This window comes from Salvia hispanica, chromosome 2, assembly GCF_029641045.1.
Source record: "Salvia hispanica isolate PSC_SH4W2 chromosome 2, Shi_PSC_v1, whole genome shotgun sequence".
Taxonomy (NCBI): Eukaryota; Viridiplantae; Streptophyta; class Magnoliopsida; order Lamiales; family Lamiaceae; genus Salvia; species Salvia hispanica.
In genome coordinates this window covers 40,264,941-40,282,587 of record NC_142693.1, presented here as the reverse complement: position 1 = coordinate 40,282,587, position 17,647 = coordinate 40,264,941, and the positions used below count along the sequence as shown (strand labels likewise).

The window sequence follows — 17,647 nt, the reverse complement described above, 5'->3', positions numbered from 1 at the left end:
TTTTCCTAAATACCCCCAAAACTCCCTTTTTATATATTGTATAGATTTTTTATGGTAAGATAATCTCCAAATATAAAATTTTCCTAGTTGGAAGGTAAACAATATATACTCCTACAAACCAACGGGTCGCAGCGCAGTTGGCAACGTAGAGCTGTGGTGACCATGAGGTCACGAGTTCAAACCCCGCCACCCGCTGGAGACTTTCGGCCTTAATCTGTAAGCCCGGTCGAGCAGGATTAGTCGGATTCGTTCGGTATAACTGTGGTTAAAACAAAAAAAAATACTCCCTTCGTCCCAAGATAAGTGACTTGTATTCCTTTTTGGGGTGTCCCACTATAAGTGACCTATTTCCATTTTTAGCAAAAAGTCATCTCTCTTATTTTATTTTCCACCTACTTTATTCTCTCTTCTCTCCTCTACTTTTCCCTCTCTCATACTTTACTCTCTCCACTTTAACTTATTTAAATATCATTCCTTAAATCCCGTGCCCAAAAGAAGTAGGTCACTTATCTTGAAACGGAGGAAGTATATATATACTCCTACTGTCCTACAATTGGCCCATTTATTAAGTTGAATACTACTCCATCCGTCCCACAAAGATTGTCCTATTTTTCTATTTCTATCCATCCCACAAAATTTGTCCCATTTCACTTTTTGTCATTTTTAATAGTGGACCCCATATTCCACTAACTTATTACTATTCACACTTTATTATAAAACTAATATATAAAAGTAGGACTCACGTTCCACTAACTTTTTCAACTCACTTTTCATTACATTTCTTAAAACTCGTATCGGGTCAAAGTGGGATTATCTTTGTGGGACGGAGGGAGTACATGTCTACATAAATAGGCGTACTAAAGTACTACTAGGTATAATAAGCAAGGACTGTATGTGTTACAAACAGACAAGCAGATTCTCGTCCCTCACTCTAAACTCATATGAGTACATCTTAAACTAACATACGCGACAACAAGGATACATGAACACCTCCATTCCACTTCATATATTCCTATATCTATCTATCTATACACGTTAAAGGAGGAATATTTGCACAATCAGAAGGGTTCATGGCCCGTTGTGGACTGTGCTTCTGCAATTCTACTAGTTAGAGAGGGCCTCATGGTAACGAGGGCCGACTCGTTTGCGCCAGCCTTCAGCGCAGCCCTCCCGGCTTCCAAGAACCTCTTGACTGCATCCTCCGCGTACCTGTTAGCTGTTCCCACGTCCATTTCCTTTCCTATGTCAGGATAGGAGTTGAGCATGTAGTCTCCATTGAGCTGTGACGCAAGCTGAATAAGCTCGATTTGGAACTCCGACAGCTTCTCGTCTTCCCTTGCCCCCCTTGGCCTCAGTGCCATCTTCACCTCTGGGAGTTTCTCTGCAAAATGAAGTATAAATTTCGAGATTGAATCCTAACCATGATAAAAAATGGTGGGAAGATCAATACAATGCAGATCAGAATCAGATGGAAACTCGATTTAAGCAGGTGGTCTCGTGTAGATAGCGCAGGCTGATTTCTATAACATGGTTACACCTAAAACCGAGTCAGAAAGCAATGCCTCTAACTGCTGAAGCACGGACGCTGCAATCCTTCGTTTCCGTGAAAACCAGATAGTTCAATATTATGGTTTTGCTCAATACCATACATTGGCAGTAGCCAGAAAACTAAACTATATGAATCAATAAGAGTGGAAGCAAGACAAGAATCATCATTTTAATTGCTTCATTTTCTTATTATGGTCTTCTACTACTACTACTATATTAAGATTGAGCACAAACAATAGATCTAGGCCTACCAAGAAGCTTCTCTTGAGTATAATAGACAAAGTGAAGTACACGAAGAGATAAGGGCGGACCTGGGCAGTCGCTACGAGGAGTATCACGCATGTAAAAGTACTTGTCGAAAGTCCCAGCCCACGCATCCCGTTTAGTCAAGAAGTTGGAGTTTTTAAGATTGAAAAGCTTCTTCACAGTAGCAGCTATCGACGAGTGTTCATATTGTGAAGTCAGGGTCGGGCCACTCGGCTCATGAATCACTGCAAAATAACCGAGACTACGCCATCAGGCAACGATTCAACGCCACTACAACACTTGCAGTCAGTAAAACTTAGTACTCGCTCCGTTCCAGAGTAATAGAGTCATTTTGCCATTTTGGTACGTTCCATAGTAATAGAGTCATTTCCCGTTTAGTAAAAGTTAACACATTTTTCCACACCTATTTTACTCTCTCTTACTTTTTACTCTCTTCATTTCTCTACCTTTTTCACTTTCCACTTTATTCTCCCTTTACTTAACTCACCTAACACAAATTTTTCTTAATCTCAGTGGCGAAAAGAAACGCCTCCTTTACTATGGAACGGGAGGGAGTATAAGCTTAGCCAAATACCTCACAAATTCAACATCATCAAACCAAATCAATCATCAACAAGTCCATACCAGAGCCCTTCTCAATCCAGGGCGAGATCAAGAGCGTAGGCACCCGCACGCCAAGCCTATTGAACTCGAAGTAATACGGGTCGGGTCCAATGATCCCATCCGGATTGGGCACTCCTTCAACCGGCGTCGGCACGTGATCGTAGAACCCTCCATGCTCATCGTAGGTGATCAAAATCGCCATCTCCTCCCACTGCGGGCTCTTCCTCAGCGTCTCATAAACCTCCTTCACAAACCTCTGCCCCTCCGCAACGTCATGCGACGGATGATCGTCGTTCGCCGGGAACAGCGTCACGTCAAAATACCGCTGCTCGATCACCACGTAGTTCGGCAGCCTCCCTAGCATCGCATCCAGCTTGAATTTCAGCGCGTAGCTGTGGAATTTCACTACGTTCTTCAATTTCCTTAGGGATTTGAAAAACAGAGTCGCCGGGATATTCTGGTAATAAATCCCAAAATCTAGGTCATTTTCGTCGAGGGAGTCGAAAATCGTCTTCTGCGGGAATCCGCGGATGAGATCCTTGCGCACGTTGCTGGAGGCGCCGTGCGAGGTCGCGGAGTGGACGTAGAGGCGATTCGGCTGCGTGGAGGCGGGGACGGAGGCGAACCACCGGTCCATTACGGCGAATTGGTTCGCGAGCTCGGTGTAGACCGGGACGAGCTCCGGCTTGAATCCGCTCATGACGGTGGCGGCCATTCCGGCGACCCCCATGGCCTCCGCCTGCTGCACGAAGCCGTCCATGGGGGCGGGGCTGGCGGAGGTGTCGTTGCGGCCGAATATCTGCTCGCGAATCGCCTGGATGGAGTGGCCGGGGTCGGATTCGACGAAGACGGCGGAGTCGGTGACGGATACGGAGGGGGAGGCCGGGTCGGATGCATTGATCCGGTTGGATTCGGATCCGGTGAGGCCGTCGATGTCGGGTCGGGTTTTTCTTAACCAGCCGAGCATGTGGTCGAAGGAGCGGTTTTCCATAACTATAACTACGAAGGTTTTGATCGGGCCATTGATTTTGTGCTTGGTTTTTTTGGGGGAGGAGAGCGGGAGGCAGCCGGAGAGGAGGAGGGAGGTGAGGAACACGGCGGCGGCGGCGCGGAGGTGGAGTCGTCGGAAAACCCCCATTTTTGCGGCGGAGGGATTTTTTAGTGGGGAGTTGAGATATTGTGAAATTGAAGTGGATTTTTTGAGAATTGAGATTATGAAGGAGGATTTTTTTGGGACAGTTGACAGAAACTTGGTTGACTAATTTGATTGGATTTTGTATTTCTGGTTTGGTAGTTGCTTTTTGTGTTGGGTATAATTTCTTATTTGATTGATTAATTAATCATATATGAATGTTGTTAGTTGAAGTAGAGATGTGTTTGGGCGCAACTGATAATTAGTTCGTGTTTACTTTATATGAATAAATGGCTGTAGATGTAGTTACGTGACATTAAGATAATTACTATAATCTGCATTAATGAAGTTTATGACTAATTGCTGGTTAGATTCGTGACTATTTAAAAGGGTGATGAATATCAGTTGACTACAAATCGGTGGAATGAAAGATATTTTCAAAATGGAGTATAATTAAATTAGTGGAGTAAATTTTTAAGTTTTGTGATATTTACATTTTTTATCCTCATTTTATTTTAAATTGCAGATTATAATGGGATTTGCTTTTTAAAGTTCTAAAAATAAATCTATTATAGTTTATAATTAATTCAACTAATCATTCTATAATTATAGAGGTTATTTGAATATTATTTTATTCTAATTTTTGAATGATATTTGTTCTGATTAACTTGATATTTGTTTTATTTTGAAGTTGCTTCACGAAAAAGATTACATAGTTTTAAGTTCAAACTATGTTCCAATTGATTCAAGATCCATTGATTTATGTAGAATAGAGTCGAGCTATTTTGATTCAGATATAGCGGTGAGACATTATTTTTTTTTAAACCATTCCCTCTTAACAATTATACAATATCGATTGCTGTCTTTTACTAAGAGTATCAAGATTTCTCCAAATGGAAGGTGGTGTTTTATTTTTGGTCTCAGACGGAAAAGATGAATCTCCGAAAAAAAAAAAAGTAAATCTATTAAGCAATTCTACATATTATCAACGATAAAAAGATCCTGTGAATTTTAATATTGTTTCTTCTTATTTTTCTAAAATCCTTAATACCATATTGACTTTTAATCAAATACTAAATATTAATATAAAAAGATATTTCTATTCCATCCCAAATATTAAAAGATATGGAGTAGTAGTTTGCACAATCTTTTTTTTGCAACAATTTTGTTTGAAACACATTTTGAATCTCAATCTCAGGTCGATTATTCTTTAGGCTTTACCAATTGAAACTTAAATAAAATGACTTATTTTGTACGGTTTTTATTAATGAAGCATGAAAATAGAATAGAAACGAAACACTTCACATTTGGCATTTCCATCTCTTTGCTAAGCTTGTGAGGCCATTCCAGAGTAAGTTTTTTCACTTCTTGAGCTTTCTGGTGATTTGAGCAACGTACTTACCTTGATGAAAGGCTTGCTGAAGCTCGAGCTCTGTAGGCTGGCGCGACCCGTCTGCAGCATAAGTCCCTGCACCGTAGGGAGATCCACCACGCACTTGCTCCATCTCGAACATCCCACCACCAGATGTGTAGCCGAGTGGCACGAACATCATGCCGTGATGTGCCAGTTGCGTTATGGCCGTCAATCTGTCAGCAAGAAACATATATCCACTCAAGCACACACATCATTCATGGTCATAGCTTCTCAAAAAATCAAGTTTTACGAACACTAATCCTAGTTTAATTAGTTTCATGGCAGTCGCTTAGCCAGTCGTGTCTAATAGAAGAAGAATAAGACGAGACTATTCGACTCATCTCTGCAGAATTCTACTTACTACTCGACTGAGGTGAAGCTTCGTGACAGCAAGATTGCCACAAGTTTATGATCTAACTTAACTAGTTTAACTCAATGATCAATGACCTATTTCATTAGAAGAATTAATTGAATAGTGTTACTAAATCACTGAAGTATCAAACTAAATAATTCACATGATTATGGAAGCTTCAAATCACATATATTTTGTATTAGAACCCACAATTTGTGACACTTAGCCATCAAGCATCTTACAAAACAAGGTGAAAGCAAGATTGTTGAAACAAAATCAAGAAGAGAAAACTGAATAATGTTACTAAATCATTGAAAATGCACCTTCCCTGAAACTTCTTAGTCAAAATATAATGGCATAAGTTTCAGATTACTATATATGTCGTAACTAGCAAAGACAAGGTGAAAGTAAGACTGTTGCAACAGATGATCAAGAAGGAAGAGGAAATTTTACGCTGTAAGTTCCTGACCGCCTCCATGGAAACCCGTGCTCCAGAAGATTCCAGCAGGCTTCCCAGCAAGAAGCTGGGAGGCCCATATATCGCTGGTGGCGTCAAAGAAGGCCTTGCACTGCGCCGCCATTACCCCAAAACGAGAAGGGAAACCAAAGAGGAAACCATCGGCCTCCACCAGCTGCTGAGGCCTTATCTCAGGCACATCATCTGGTTGTTCAGGAGCTTTCATCTTCTCTAATACCTTGCTAGGCAGCGTTTCCGGTACCTAAAAACAAGTCCTAAATCATTCAATCCATCCCATTGAAGTAAATGGTAGACTAGTCAACATCAGCAATTATATTTTTATCCATCCTATCACAATTAGTAAATGCCCAAGATCAAAGCTTTTTTCCATCTCTTTCCTCACTAGAAACTTCAAGAATTATAACAATATTGCATCAAGACTAATGATTAATCAAACCACAAAAAAGAAGTTAGATTCTGAAATTGCAATAGGAATCAAGAATCTAGTATGCATAAAAATCTTCATCAACTGAAATCCCACAAACTGGGCCAAATTATATACTAACAAAATAAAAAACAAACATGAATTAAAGAAGAGAGATCAAGAAAGTAACCCTCCAAAGTGTAGCTTCAACATCAGCAACTGAATTTGCACCCCTCTGTATTTCTCTTGCCATAGTCTCAACATGTCCATACAGAGAGTAATACCTAAAATATGATATGAGCTGAAAATCTTCATCAATCCTTGAAATCATCGAAATAAAACATGCTTCCTTTTTAAAAAAAATATTTTCTGTCCTTACACTTACACAATATAAATCTTTGTAATTGGCATGATCTGCCTCTCTTGAAGTCAGAGATAACCCAATCTGAAAACCTGAGATCACAAAAGAATCAAAATTTTGAGAGAGAGAGGGATGGGGTTAATGATTGTTATCATAAGAACCAAGAAAATCAGCCAACATGTGAACAAAACAGCAAACGAAGACACAATAATTTATGGAACTCCCTACAGAAATAATAAATGAAATAGTAGTACTAAAATATTTGCCTCTTAATAGTTTATTTCCAGACAAGTGTCCCTATATTGTCTCGTTGGGTGGATAATTTGTTGTTTGAGATAAGGTTTGCCTCGTGTGTAGATATATTGGACATAAACTTCACATGTCAATTAATTTATTTGGGGAAATTAAAACAAGCGAAATTCAACATTCAAGAATCGAAATGATTTTGTGGAAAATACAACACTAAAATCCAACTGAAGAAAAGAAGGATTGAGCCCTAAGCATGAAATAATAATTCGCAGTTTTTTGTGCTTTTGTTATGGAATTTCAGTCATCTTCACTACATACAATGATATGATTTGAGAATTATAAATTCGATTTGAGGAAAATAGGCAAATAATACGTGTTTGCAAAGTAATTATTGAATTTTCAACATCTCGTAATAAATAAACAGAATATTGCAAGCAACAACATGAGAATCACATGATTTGCAAAATGTCCAACAAAAACTGGAGCAAGCAACCATCCTAAGCCATCTTTTCCATCTACAACTTGAGAGAGAGGGAGAGAGAGAGAGAGAGAGTGGAAACCCAACTCCTACGGTGAAAAGAAAAATTTCTTTCTACAACTAGGTTATATAAATTTCCCGAGGTATCTGTGGGATGGAGTATGGGAACTGAAGAAGGTGTTACTTTTCGACGAATGATGACTCTGCAAGATCGATGGCACGGACAAGAGCAGCGGCCTTGTTTTCGCACTCCCTCTGCTCATCAGCAGGATCACTGTCAGCAACGATACCAGCCCCAGCTTGGAGATGGGCGACCCAATCGCGGCGCTTCTCGCTGTCCTTGTACGAGTACATAGTGTCGTACCTCATGTTGGTTGGGAACACGATGGTTCTCAAAGCTAAGGCAATATCCATATCTCCGGAGAAAGAAATGCCACCAATACCACCACTGTAAGGCCCTCGTCTCGTCACCTCTAGTTCATCAATCAATTCCATAGCTTTCACCTGCACATCACAAGTTACCAAACCGTGCAATTAGGAAAAATGATGTGATCCTTTTATTGGATGAAAATGAAAGCGCATCCATTCGATTAAAATCTTCTAGACACACAAACGTTATCAACTATGTGCAGTACATAATTTTAGTTTATCCTAATTGAAACAGAAACATTAAGAGTTGAAAATTTTCCAGCAGCCACTAGAAAGACAGAGAGGAAGGTATGTCGGATGAAGAAAATTGAAATGCACAACCTTAGGAGCTCCACTGACAGTTCCAACGGGCAATGCCGCACGGAGAGCATCCCAACTGGTCAAATTAGGTAGAAGCTCACCAGTAACCTTCAAAATCAAGAGAAGAAAAGACGGAACAATCAGTGGCAATACATATTATTTCTCAGAGGAAAAGTCAGTGGCAATAGATATTATTTCTCAGAAGAAAAGTGCCTGGTTTTCTGATAACTGAGAAATAAAGCAACAAAATGTTTTTTGAATCTCTGAGCAAAATATGCAAGACCTTCGTCAGCTTTCACTGATTTGTTTAAATATTGTTTCTACCTTCCGAGCATAAGCGAAAAACTTCCAATAATTTAATACGTGTAGTTTTCATAGAGCTGAATATGCAAGGCACTCTACCTTTTCTTTTCAGAATAAAAGAAGCTATTAAATGTAAAGGATAATCACTGGTAGAGAATACATACAGTGGAACTGATGTGCATGACGTGGGAATAGCGTTCAATGTTCATCAGTTTTTCAACCTTGACGGAGCCCGGTTTTGACACCTGCAATGCCAGAGTTAATCAAGAACAGGACCAAGAGGATATGTGATCCAGAAATATACCTCTCACATATGAGAACAATCTTTCAAGGAATATACTCTACAGAGTTTCAAATAGCATGTTTTACCAACACCTAATCCATGTATAAGGTAACAAATTAAACAATAGTAGAAACAGATGAGAATAACCTTTCCGACATCATTCCTTCCCAAGTCAACAAGCATAATGTGTTCGGCACACTGTTTTTCGTCATGCAAAAGCTGATTTTGTAGCATATAATCTTCCTGTACTGTCTTGCCTCTCCGTATAGTTCCAGCTAGAGGCCGGTTAGTAACTATACCCTGTTATAAAGAATATTAAGCAGTAAAGAAACAGATTCATGTAAAAGAAACAGTAAAAATAAGTTGGAGAATACTAGAAAGCCGTAAAACAAGCTTGTTATCTTCTTGAGTATAACCCGCTCATTAGTTAAAAGAAAATACTAGAATCTAGAGGGTAATATATCAGAAAGATCAAGTTTTAGCAGGGATAGCGAAGATGAAGCTGTCACGTTCGAACAGCAGAAATTACTTGCCTTCTTAACTCGAGTGAGAATTTCAGGACTTGAAGCAACAAGGATGCAGCCTCTTGCCTGATCATCAATGACATGGTTACAGATTGTAAGAAACAAAAAAAAAAATGAGATCAACGTAAAGGAACAAATTTTAGAGAAGAGTAGGCAGACTTGTAAGTATGTCATGTATGGACTTGGATTGACAATTCTTAATGCTCTATACACTTCAAAGGGATCTGCAAAAGTTCGACGTTCAAATCGCTGGCTGAGGACAATCTGGAAGATATCCCCTGCTAGGATATGCTCTTTAGCTTTTACTACTGCATTCTGGTATTCTTCACTTGTCATGGTGGACTTGCTCGAAGAGGGACCAAAAAGGCTAGTGTGTAATTTTATTGAACCTGCAGCAAGCCTAGGACTAAAAGTAACAAACAGAACAAGGTAAATTTTAACAACAGAAACCATTCATATAATTGTGAAATTTAAATAGGAAAATGCATTGCTTACGTTTGTATATCATGCACTCTTGAAACTAAAGCTTCTAATCTATTCATTCCATCATGATAGGCCTCCTCGACGTTTTTATACTGTTCCAACCTGACCCAGTGTATCACATATGCTTTCTGGAGATAAGTACCAGTACTAAGTAAATGGGATAATAAACTTCAAGCAGCAATAAAAGCTGGGTGGGAAATTAGTTACTTTAAATTTAATAGGGATAGTTATAGACTTATAGTATAATGAAGTAGTAAACTTTTAAATAAATTAATGCAAATAGTTTGTACTTTGTATACTATAATTATTTGTCAAAACAAATGTGAGAGACTAAAAGGAAGATTTACCAAAAAGAGACCTATATGTAAACACAAGTTTGTCTCTGAGCTAGTAGTTTGGTCATGGCCACTAGCCAGAGAGTTTGAACAAGTCAGTCTATCAAACATATACAACAACAAGAAAGCAGATTTGAACAAGTAAGTCTATCAAACACATACAACAACAAGAAAGCAGACCAGTGCAGCATGACACAGCCTGTACAATAATATGACTAGACAAACTCAAAATACTTAAAATTTGAAATTCCTTGATTGAATGTGTGTTAACATTTTGAGGGAGTAAGAATGAACCTTTTCCACATGATCAAAAACAATTACATCATCATAAAGGCCTAGGTGAACATCAGGAAGGTTTCTGTCATCCATAGGAGCTTTTGTGAAAGGAAGCTTTTTCTTTTCTACATAACGAACCGTGTCGTATGAAAAATAACCAACCCAACCACCTGTTTGAAAAAAACACATTGTTAAGGATTTCTTATAGTTTGTGACCGAACAGAACATAGAGATCTTTACTTGCACTTAGTAATCCAGAACACCATTGACATATACTCAATAGTGATATGCAGGGAAAATAATCTTATCAAGAAATCATTAACTAAATATCTTACACTCTCTAACTGCTCTCCCTGAACCTTAGGATAGATGTAATCTTGTATTAGCTAGAGCCAATATCATGAATTTTACCAACAACGTGTAACTTAACCAACGTTGTTAATTAGTGGCCATGGGGCTATATCATGGCCATTGCTTAACAATTGCAGTGCTCAACTTTTCATAAATTACCGCAAAATGCTTCAGGGAGCTCATCGATTCGCTGCGGTATCCACTTCTCCATATACATGCGAGGAACAACCATGGGATCCTCCAAAAACTTCTCTGTCCTCTCTCCCTTAAAGTGGTCAACTATGGTCACCATGTTCTCCTTCGCCACAATTTCCATTGATGGTTGAGCTCCAATAACACTATAGCGCCCCTAAAGAATTTATTCAGCATTAGTTAGAGCAAATGAGGAACCTATATTCATTTATGTGCATAAGGAAAACCTATTACAACAATGAGAGAGGTTTACTCGAGATAACATCTCCACTTTTGTTTTCTCTAATCAATAAAAATGAGAATCAACTGAAAACTAATCTGCAAACATGATGAAAAGAAAAAAGATAACTTACAACACTAGAAGCTTTTAAACCTGGCTCAACAGACTCGAAAAGAAAACTGGGGGCATCTCTCTCATCCTCTTTCACCAAGCACCGGTATGCAAGCACTGGAGTCAAGTGATCAGAAAATATAGGTCTGTACAGAGGGATCAAATTCCCATCCTTTGCAGCTTCCTTGAACTTAACGGAGTGGTCCACTGCAGCCACCAAACTCATTGCGATCATGATATTGAAGAAACAATAACAAATCATCCAACCATTTTTCCTTTCACTTTCCAATCTAGTATTATGTTAAATTCAATAGAAACGTAACCTCAATTGGTCAGCAACTACACTGCAGCCAACAAGCTCAATACAAAATCATCCAAACGTTTTTCCTTCCAATTTCAAATTCATTATGTTTGATTTGGAAATTAGCAACAAACATAACCTTAATGAATCAGTAATTCCATAAACAATATAGAATAAGGAGTAAAACAAATCATTTCAAGTGGCAGAGGTAGATTGATTGAGGAGAGAGTGAACTGACCCAACGATGGAAGTGAAATGCCGCATTTAACGGCAACACTAGTCCTGAAGGAGGCTGTTAGAGGTCCGGCGGCGGTGCGGCGAGGAGCTAGAAGCGGATTGGTAGAGCGAAAACCTAGGGTTTCCATTTACAAAACAGTCGAAAATGTGATTTTTGCCTCTTCTCAGAGAGTGTATGACTGAGTTGGTTTAGATTGAGAAAGAAGGAGACTCACGATATGTAACTTATATATAAGTACATTAAATCTAACTTTGTAAAACGCCGACAATTATGACAATGGGAATAACATTTATGGAATTAAATGTACGTGATCTTCTTCAATACCGGAATTTACAAATATACCAATATTAGTAAAAAAGCCGGATATTTTTTATAAATAATACTCTCAGTCTACTATTAATAGGAGTAGTTTTTATAATAAATAAGTAATACTACAAATTTTAATATAAAAATTAATTAAAATATACTATTACTACAGTAATAAGAGATAAATAAGTCGTAATAGTAGTTGCTATAGTCCACCATGAGAAATTTATTTATTTTTAATAACAATTAGATAATAGTAAAAAACTTATTAAATTTGAATCTCAATATAGTAAAACTGATTTAGTAGGTTTATGACGTGATTTTCTTTTCATGGGAAAATTTCTATAAAACATACAAAATAGTTATTGAAAATCTAGTCGCCCGTCATCTAGAGTCCCATGATAAAAAAATTCACTAGTGATTTTCTTTTCATGGGAAAATTTCTATAAAACATACAAAATAGTTATTGAAAATCTAGTCGCCCGTCATCTAGAGTCCCATGATAAAAAAATTCACTAGTCAAGACATGCGAAGGTGTCATTATGACGTGGTATGTCTATCCAATAATTATTTGACAAATAGAAAGTGATTAATATTCAAACTAATCATACATAATATGTTATTCACTTCTTTGAAAAAAAGGCCACAATATGATGGTAACACCTTTTGAACTTCCTATATATGAAAAATATGCATCATGTATACTCACATAATTTCGTAGTTAGTCTTGTGAACAAATTCATTGAAATTATTTTAATTAACTTATTTTTGTTAAACTTTATGATATTAATCATGATGTAAAATATTTCAGTTAAAACTTAATTTTCATATGATATTATTGTAATTAAATTAATTTTTTTAATTTTCATATGATATACACTTTAGTTACTTTTAATTAACTTACTATTGTTAATTTCACATGATATTAATTAATAATTACTCCCTTCGTTCCAGATTAGGAGCCACTTATTGTTATGGCTCGGGTTTTAAGAAAGAGTTGAAGTGTATAAAATGAAGTGAGATGGTGGAGTGTGTAATAAATGAGGTGAGATGGTAGAATGTGTAATAAATGAAGTGGGTTGGTTGAAGGTGTGTTCATTTTGACTTTTTTGGATTTTAATTTTTGTTTTGGTTTATTTTAGTGTAGATGATGACATTTTGATGTAATTTTGATGAACAATTGAGTAAAATTGTATGACCGAATATGGAAAATTCTAAATGTGACTCTTAAACTGGGACGAACTTTTATGACAAAAAGTGACTTTTAATCTGGGACGGATGAAGTATGATGTAAAATATTTTTGCGCATATTTAAAATAGAAAAATATTTTAGAGATATAATGGTATTGTCATAATGGGGTTAAAATAGTAAATGTATATTATATTATATTTTTAATTATATTTATATTTTATATATGTACTTTATTACCCCTACATTAATTTGTTTATTAAATACACCTATTTAAGGATATAAATATTGATTATGCATAGATCATGCATGCATTTAATAACATGTGAATATCATCTAATCTTTTAAAACATGATTGGATTTGGATAACTTTTTTATCTATACCCATTTTAATGCACTTACTTAAAGATATATCTTTAAAATTTTAAAATATTAATTTTATTAGCTTTATATATTTAGTGTACATTTTGTCTACAAATAAAATATGATTTATTAGTAAACATATAATGTCAGACTTCTTAACGAATTAGTCTTTATAAATTTGAATTTAAATAAATTTTAACAAATAATTAGCGCTATAAAATATAAATAATTAGTTATCTAATATTTTTGAACTGTAACTACTCACAGTTACTATAACATATAACAAAAATAATTACTTTATAATTATAATACTATAATCTTCAATATTGATAAACTGATTCTTTTAGTCACTTTTTATTCACAATAATCTCTATAGAATAATAAAGTTTTTAGCTCCATTTAATATAACATCCAACACATTAGAATTTTTTTGGTATGAAAAGCGGGCAAAGCCCGAAAACAAAATCAAAATCAACGAATATAAGCAACACCTATAGTTCGTATTTCCTCTTTTTTTATATAAAATATTAAAGTTCTTAACTAAATTCACTATATCATAGAACAAACTAAAATTTTATCTATGATGTGTTAATACTAATTGAGTATGTGGTTTTGATTTTAGAATGTTCATAAGTTTGATATTAATTTTTTACGTTCCAAAATTTTAATTTTTTTAAATATTTTAAAACTATATAGTTATATTAAAATATTAGACGCCCTAGCTTAATTAAATAAAAATTACTAAATTTAATTAAAGCAAAGAAAAATAACAAAAAAATTGAAAAGATAATGCAAAAATAGTGTATTATTTTATTATACAAACCAATCTGAATAAGATAAATGTTTATTTTTTACATATTTTTTCATGTACTATTAAATGAATCATTTCATTGTTACTTGAGGAAGAGCTAAACGGTAGGAGAGTGCAGTGCAAAATAAAATCAGACTTCTCAGATCCAGAGAATCCGCTAGATCACAGGGTCCAGGAACTCAAGGAACCCTCAAAACCTTAGTCGTTGGTGCACACAATCTTACCCCTTAGTTTTTTCAAAATCCTCAACCCGCTATGCTAAAAAGATTAGTACAGGGAAGTAGGGATCGAATCCCACAGAGATGGAGGCGTAAGTAAACATGTAAGATGACTTGGACATTGTTTTTGGCTGCTGCCATGCATTTTCGGGGTTGAGATTTAACTACTAGACTTGAAAAACAAAATGCTCTATCCTAACAGCTAGATCTAGGCAGGAATAACGGAACATGCATGACGAAAAACAAGGCGTACTCAAATTTACCCAGAGCATAAACAACTACTAGACCCGGTAAACGACTTCCTAAAACTAACCTAGACAGAGGAAAGATAAATCGTGGGGACCATTTCCCAAAATTAGCAAAGTACGAACGAAAAGTTGCAGATCAACTAACTAAAGGCTTAACTAACAATGACTTCATCTTCTCAAAAACCTTGATCACAAAATGTAGAGGAAATACATAGCAAAACACGAAATGAAAACAGAGCAAGCTAAATTAAACCAATTACTACAATTAACTACAGAAATTTAAACAGATCTACTATACCTAGACGAAGTAAATAAGGAAACAGAAATTAAACATCAAGACCATGCAAACATGAACAGATCCAAACTCTGAACGCTTCATCCACTCTGGATCCAAGCCATCCACAACATACCACAGCAAATTCCATCTCCGATCACACAGATTCAACCAGATTTAACCGATCTACTACAATCTCTACACAATTCAACTTCCAACTCAGATCAATCGCAAAAACATCCCAAGTAAACAGAAAATGCAGCGATAACATTAAACAAAACCATAGCAGTAAATTTCATAGCAAAAGAGTGCAATATCCAACGGAAATTTAACAAGATACGGCAGAGCTTCGAACAACGAAGTCTCGGGAAATTCAGAAACATAAACTGAAAGCAGGAAATAGATTGTATCTTCGTCTCCCGTGGAGATGGTGTTACACAACTCCGATGAATTTTCTGACCGTGAACCCCCCAAACTAATTTCCCCAAGTGTGTGTGTAGAGAGTGAGAAAGCTAAGCTAAAGGTGATGGATCCTCCGTAATGTGGGTCGTGTGTTCTTATTTGTAAGGGACGGAGCTTCTAGATTCTTCCTTGTGCTTCCCATTCTGCCCTTGTCCAGAATGCTCCTCCGTCTAGTGAATTTCTTCCCTTTTATGCTCGCTTCCTCTGCCAGCTCCCTTCTCCAGGCGATTCCTTCTTCTTCCTGGATCTGGTCTTTTCTCTACACACCTGGCTTACAAAACCTCGTCAGACCCGGGAAATTATAGAATTTAACCCCATAACCAATGCATGGAATCAGCCTTATCATTACTACATTGACAAAATGTTCCAGAAAATTTAACGAAAAAAATAAGTTATGAAAGAATAGCACAACAAATAAAGAAAAAGCTAAAAATTAAATTATAGAATGATTAAATAAAAATTTGTTTGAAAAATCATATAATGCTATTTAAGTTATCCAATTATTTTTAAAATTAAATTTAATAATTTAATTATGTAGTGTGTTCATTAATACTGATAATCTAAATTACTGATTTTTTAATTAGATGTTTTAAAAATTTACACAAGAATATTGTTTTGAAATCCGTTTGAAAATTTTTTAAATCCATTACTCTTAGTGCATGATTAAGTTTATCTCCAATTAACATATATGCATTTAGATAAGAATAATTAATTTGATTAAATTTTCCTTAATTAGATATATATCTATTTAATACTATAAGTCTATAATGTTAGGGTAAATTAGTCATAATGTAAATTATATGTATAAAAAAAAAACATAAGGATATTATGGCATGGAGACTCTTTAAAATATATATAGTTTAGTTTTTATTTTTTTTGCCATTGCATATCATTAACCATATGAATGATTAGAACGTTATCAAAAAAATTAATATTATTACATCAAATATATTTATATGGTATGAAAAAACTCCAAAAATACAATAGATCTACTCATGTAAAAACAGCAATTACATACAAAATTGAAAATAGTTAAAATAAATACTAATCGTGATCTCATTAACCCTTTCAAAATTAGTACTATAAATAGTTAATATACTATTAAATATCTTTGTACATCATAAATGAATAAATATTACTAGTTCAAACTTAAAATTATAATAAAAGTCTTCCAAAAATATTTCTTAATATATACGTTATATACGTGTGTGCATATGAATGCATATTTGATCAGATATGTAGGAGTATATAGGAAGTCCACAAATATTACCATATGTAAGTATTTTTCCAAATAAAGTTAATGTCCGATTAGGTGAGATTAGTTTAGGTATTAATATATTTCCATTTGTCAAATAATTATTGGATAGTCATACCATGTTATATTGACACCTTGGTGTGTCTTGACTAGTGATTTTTTATTCGAGCCGTAGACATCTCGTAACGTAAGTGGAGTATTTTGCTAAAATTTTGAATCAATGGATTGTATGATTACGCGTATATTGAAAATTTTATAAGTCACTAGCACTAATCTGAGAACATATGATCGTATTTGAATAGTATTGTTATTTATAGATTATACTCACTCCGTTTAAGAAAATAATTTCATTTTTTATTTTAAGATGTCTACAAAAATAGTCTCATTTCTAAAATTGGAAAGTTTCTCTTTTATACTTTACTCATTTTTTTTCATCTCTCTCACACTTTACCAATTTTTTTCCCTCTCTTCTCTTACTTTATCCATTTTTTCTCCCCCTCTCTTAATTTATCAATTTTTCATTAAAATTTGCATATCACTGTTACATAAAAGTGCATTTATCATAAAAGTGCATTTATCGACAAAGCTGTTATATGCATGCAAGTTTGCCTGATCATAGGGGAAAAAATCTTCGTTTTTAAGTTTAATACTTCTTCCGTCTAACTATATGTATCACTATATTCAATTTATTCATTGTTACATGTTACATGTGTATATTTTTACTAATTATTTACATATATATTTATGGAGTATTCCTTGCAGCTAGCTGTTGTTTCTAGTGGGAACTCCTAAAACTATTGTTAAATTTTGCATGTTTATACACGTGTTCATTTGTAATTTTGACGATTGTATGAAAATTAAAACCTTTAAAAGCCTTCGCATATAAAGTG

At 35.4% G+C, this 17,647-nt stretch overlaps 3 protein-coding genes across 9 annotated transcripts; all 3 read right to left on the bottom strand.

Moving 5' to 3' along the window:
- Positions 1–841: 841 nt before the first annotated feature.
- Positions 842–4,631, bottom strand: NPC1 (non-specific phospholipase C1). Its single transcript, XM_048098553.2, has 3 exons — positions 2,440–4,631; positions 1,860–2,039; positions 842–1,381 (listed from the first exon to the last, which is right to left on the bottom strand). Exons 1-3 carry the CDS (start codon positions 3,554–3,556, stop codon positions 1,059–1,061), a joined length of 1,620 nt encoding a protein of 539 aa, XP_047954510.2. The 5' UTR covers positions 3,557–4,631; the 3' UTR covers positions 842–1,058.
- Positions 4,632–4,774: 143 nt separating this feature from the next.
- Positions 4,775–6,876, bottom strand: LOC125200789 (Quinone reductase family protein). 5 transcript variants are annotated; one of them, XM_048098556.2, is made up of 5 exons: positions 6,825–6,876; positions 6,583–6,650; positions 6,388–6,481; positions 5,770–6,035; positions 4,775–5,137 (listed from the first exon to the last, which is right to left on the bottom strand). In XM_048098556.2, the coding sequence occupies exons 2-5, from the start codon at positions 6,606–6,608 to the stop codon at positions 4,912–4,914; spliced, it is 612 nt and encodes a 203-aa protein (XP_047954513.1). In that variant the 5' UTR covers positions 6,609–6,650; positions 6,825–6,876; the 3' UTR covers positions 4,775–4,911. The 5 variants fall into 5 exon arrangements, with proteins under 5 accessions (XP_047954513.1, XP_047954512.1, XP_047954516.1 ...); XM_048098555.2 differs by lacking the exon at positions 6,825–6,876 and adding an exon at positions 6,737–6,783; XM_048098559.2 differs by lacking the exon at positions 6,825–6,876 and having other exon boundaries at positions 6,388–6,498; positions 6,577–6,817.
- A 305-nt stretch (positions 6,877–7,181) lies between these two features.
- LOC125200787 (anthranilate synthase alpha subunit 2, chloroplastic-like) lies at positions 7,182–11,837 on the bottom strand. Of its 3 annotated transcripts, none has more exons than XM_048098552.2 (11): positions 11,632–11,836; positions 11,115–11,299; positions 10,729–10,918; positions 10,237–10,388; positions 9,620–9,735; positions 9,284–9,530; positions 9,134–9,190; positions 8,748–8,900; positions 8,482–8,562; positions 8,036–8,122; positions 7,182–7,789 (listed from the first exon to the last, which is right to left on the bottom strand). In XM_048098552.2, exons 1-11 carry the CDS (start codon positions 11,756–11,758, stop codon positions 7,466–7,468), a joined length of 1,719 nt encoding a protein of 572 aa, XP_047954509.1. In that variant the 5' UTR covers positions 11,759–11,836; the 3' UTR covers positions 7,182–7,465. The 3 variants fall into 3 exon arrangements, with proteins under 3 accessions (XP_047954509.1, XP_088921508.1, XP_088921507.1); XM_089065382.1 differs by having other exon boundaries at positions 11,135–11,299; positions 11,632–11,773; XM_089065381.1 differs by having other exon boundaries at positions 9,134–9,530; positions 11,632–11,837.
- Between the last annotated feature and the right edge of the window lie 5,810 nt (positions 11,838–17,647).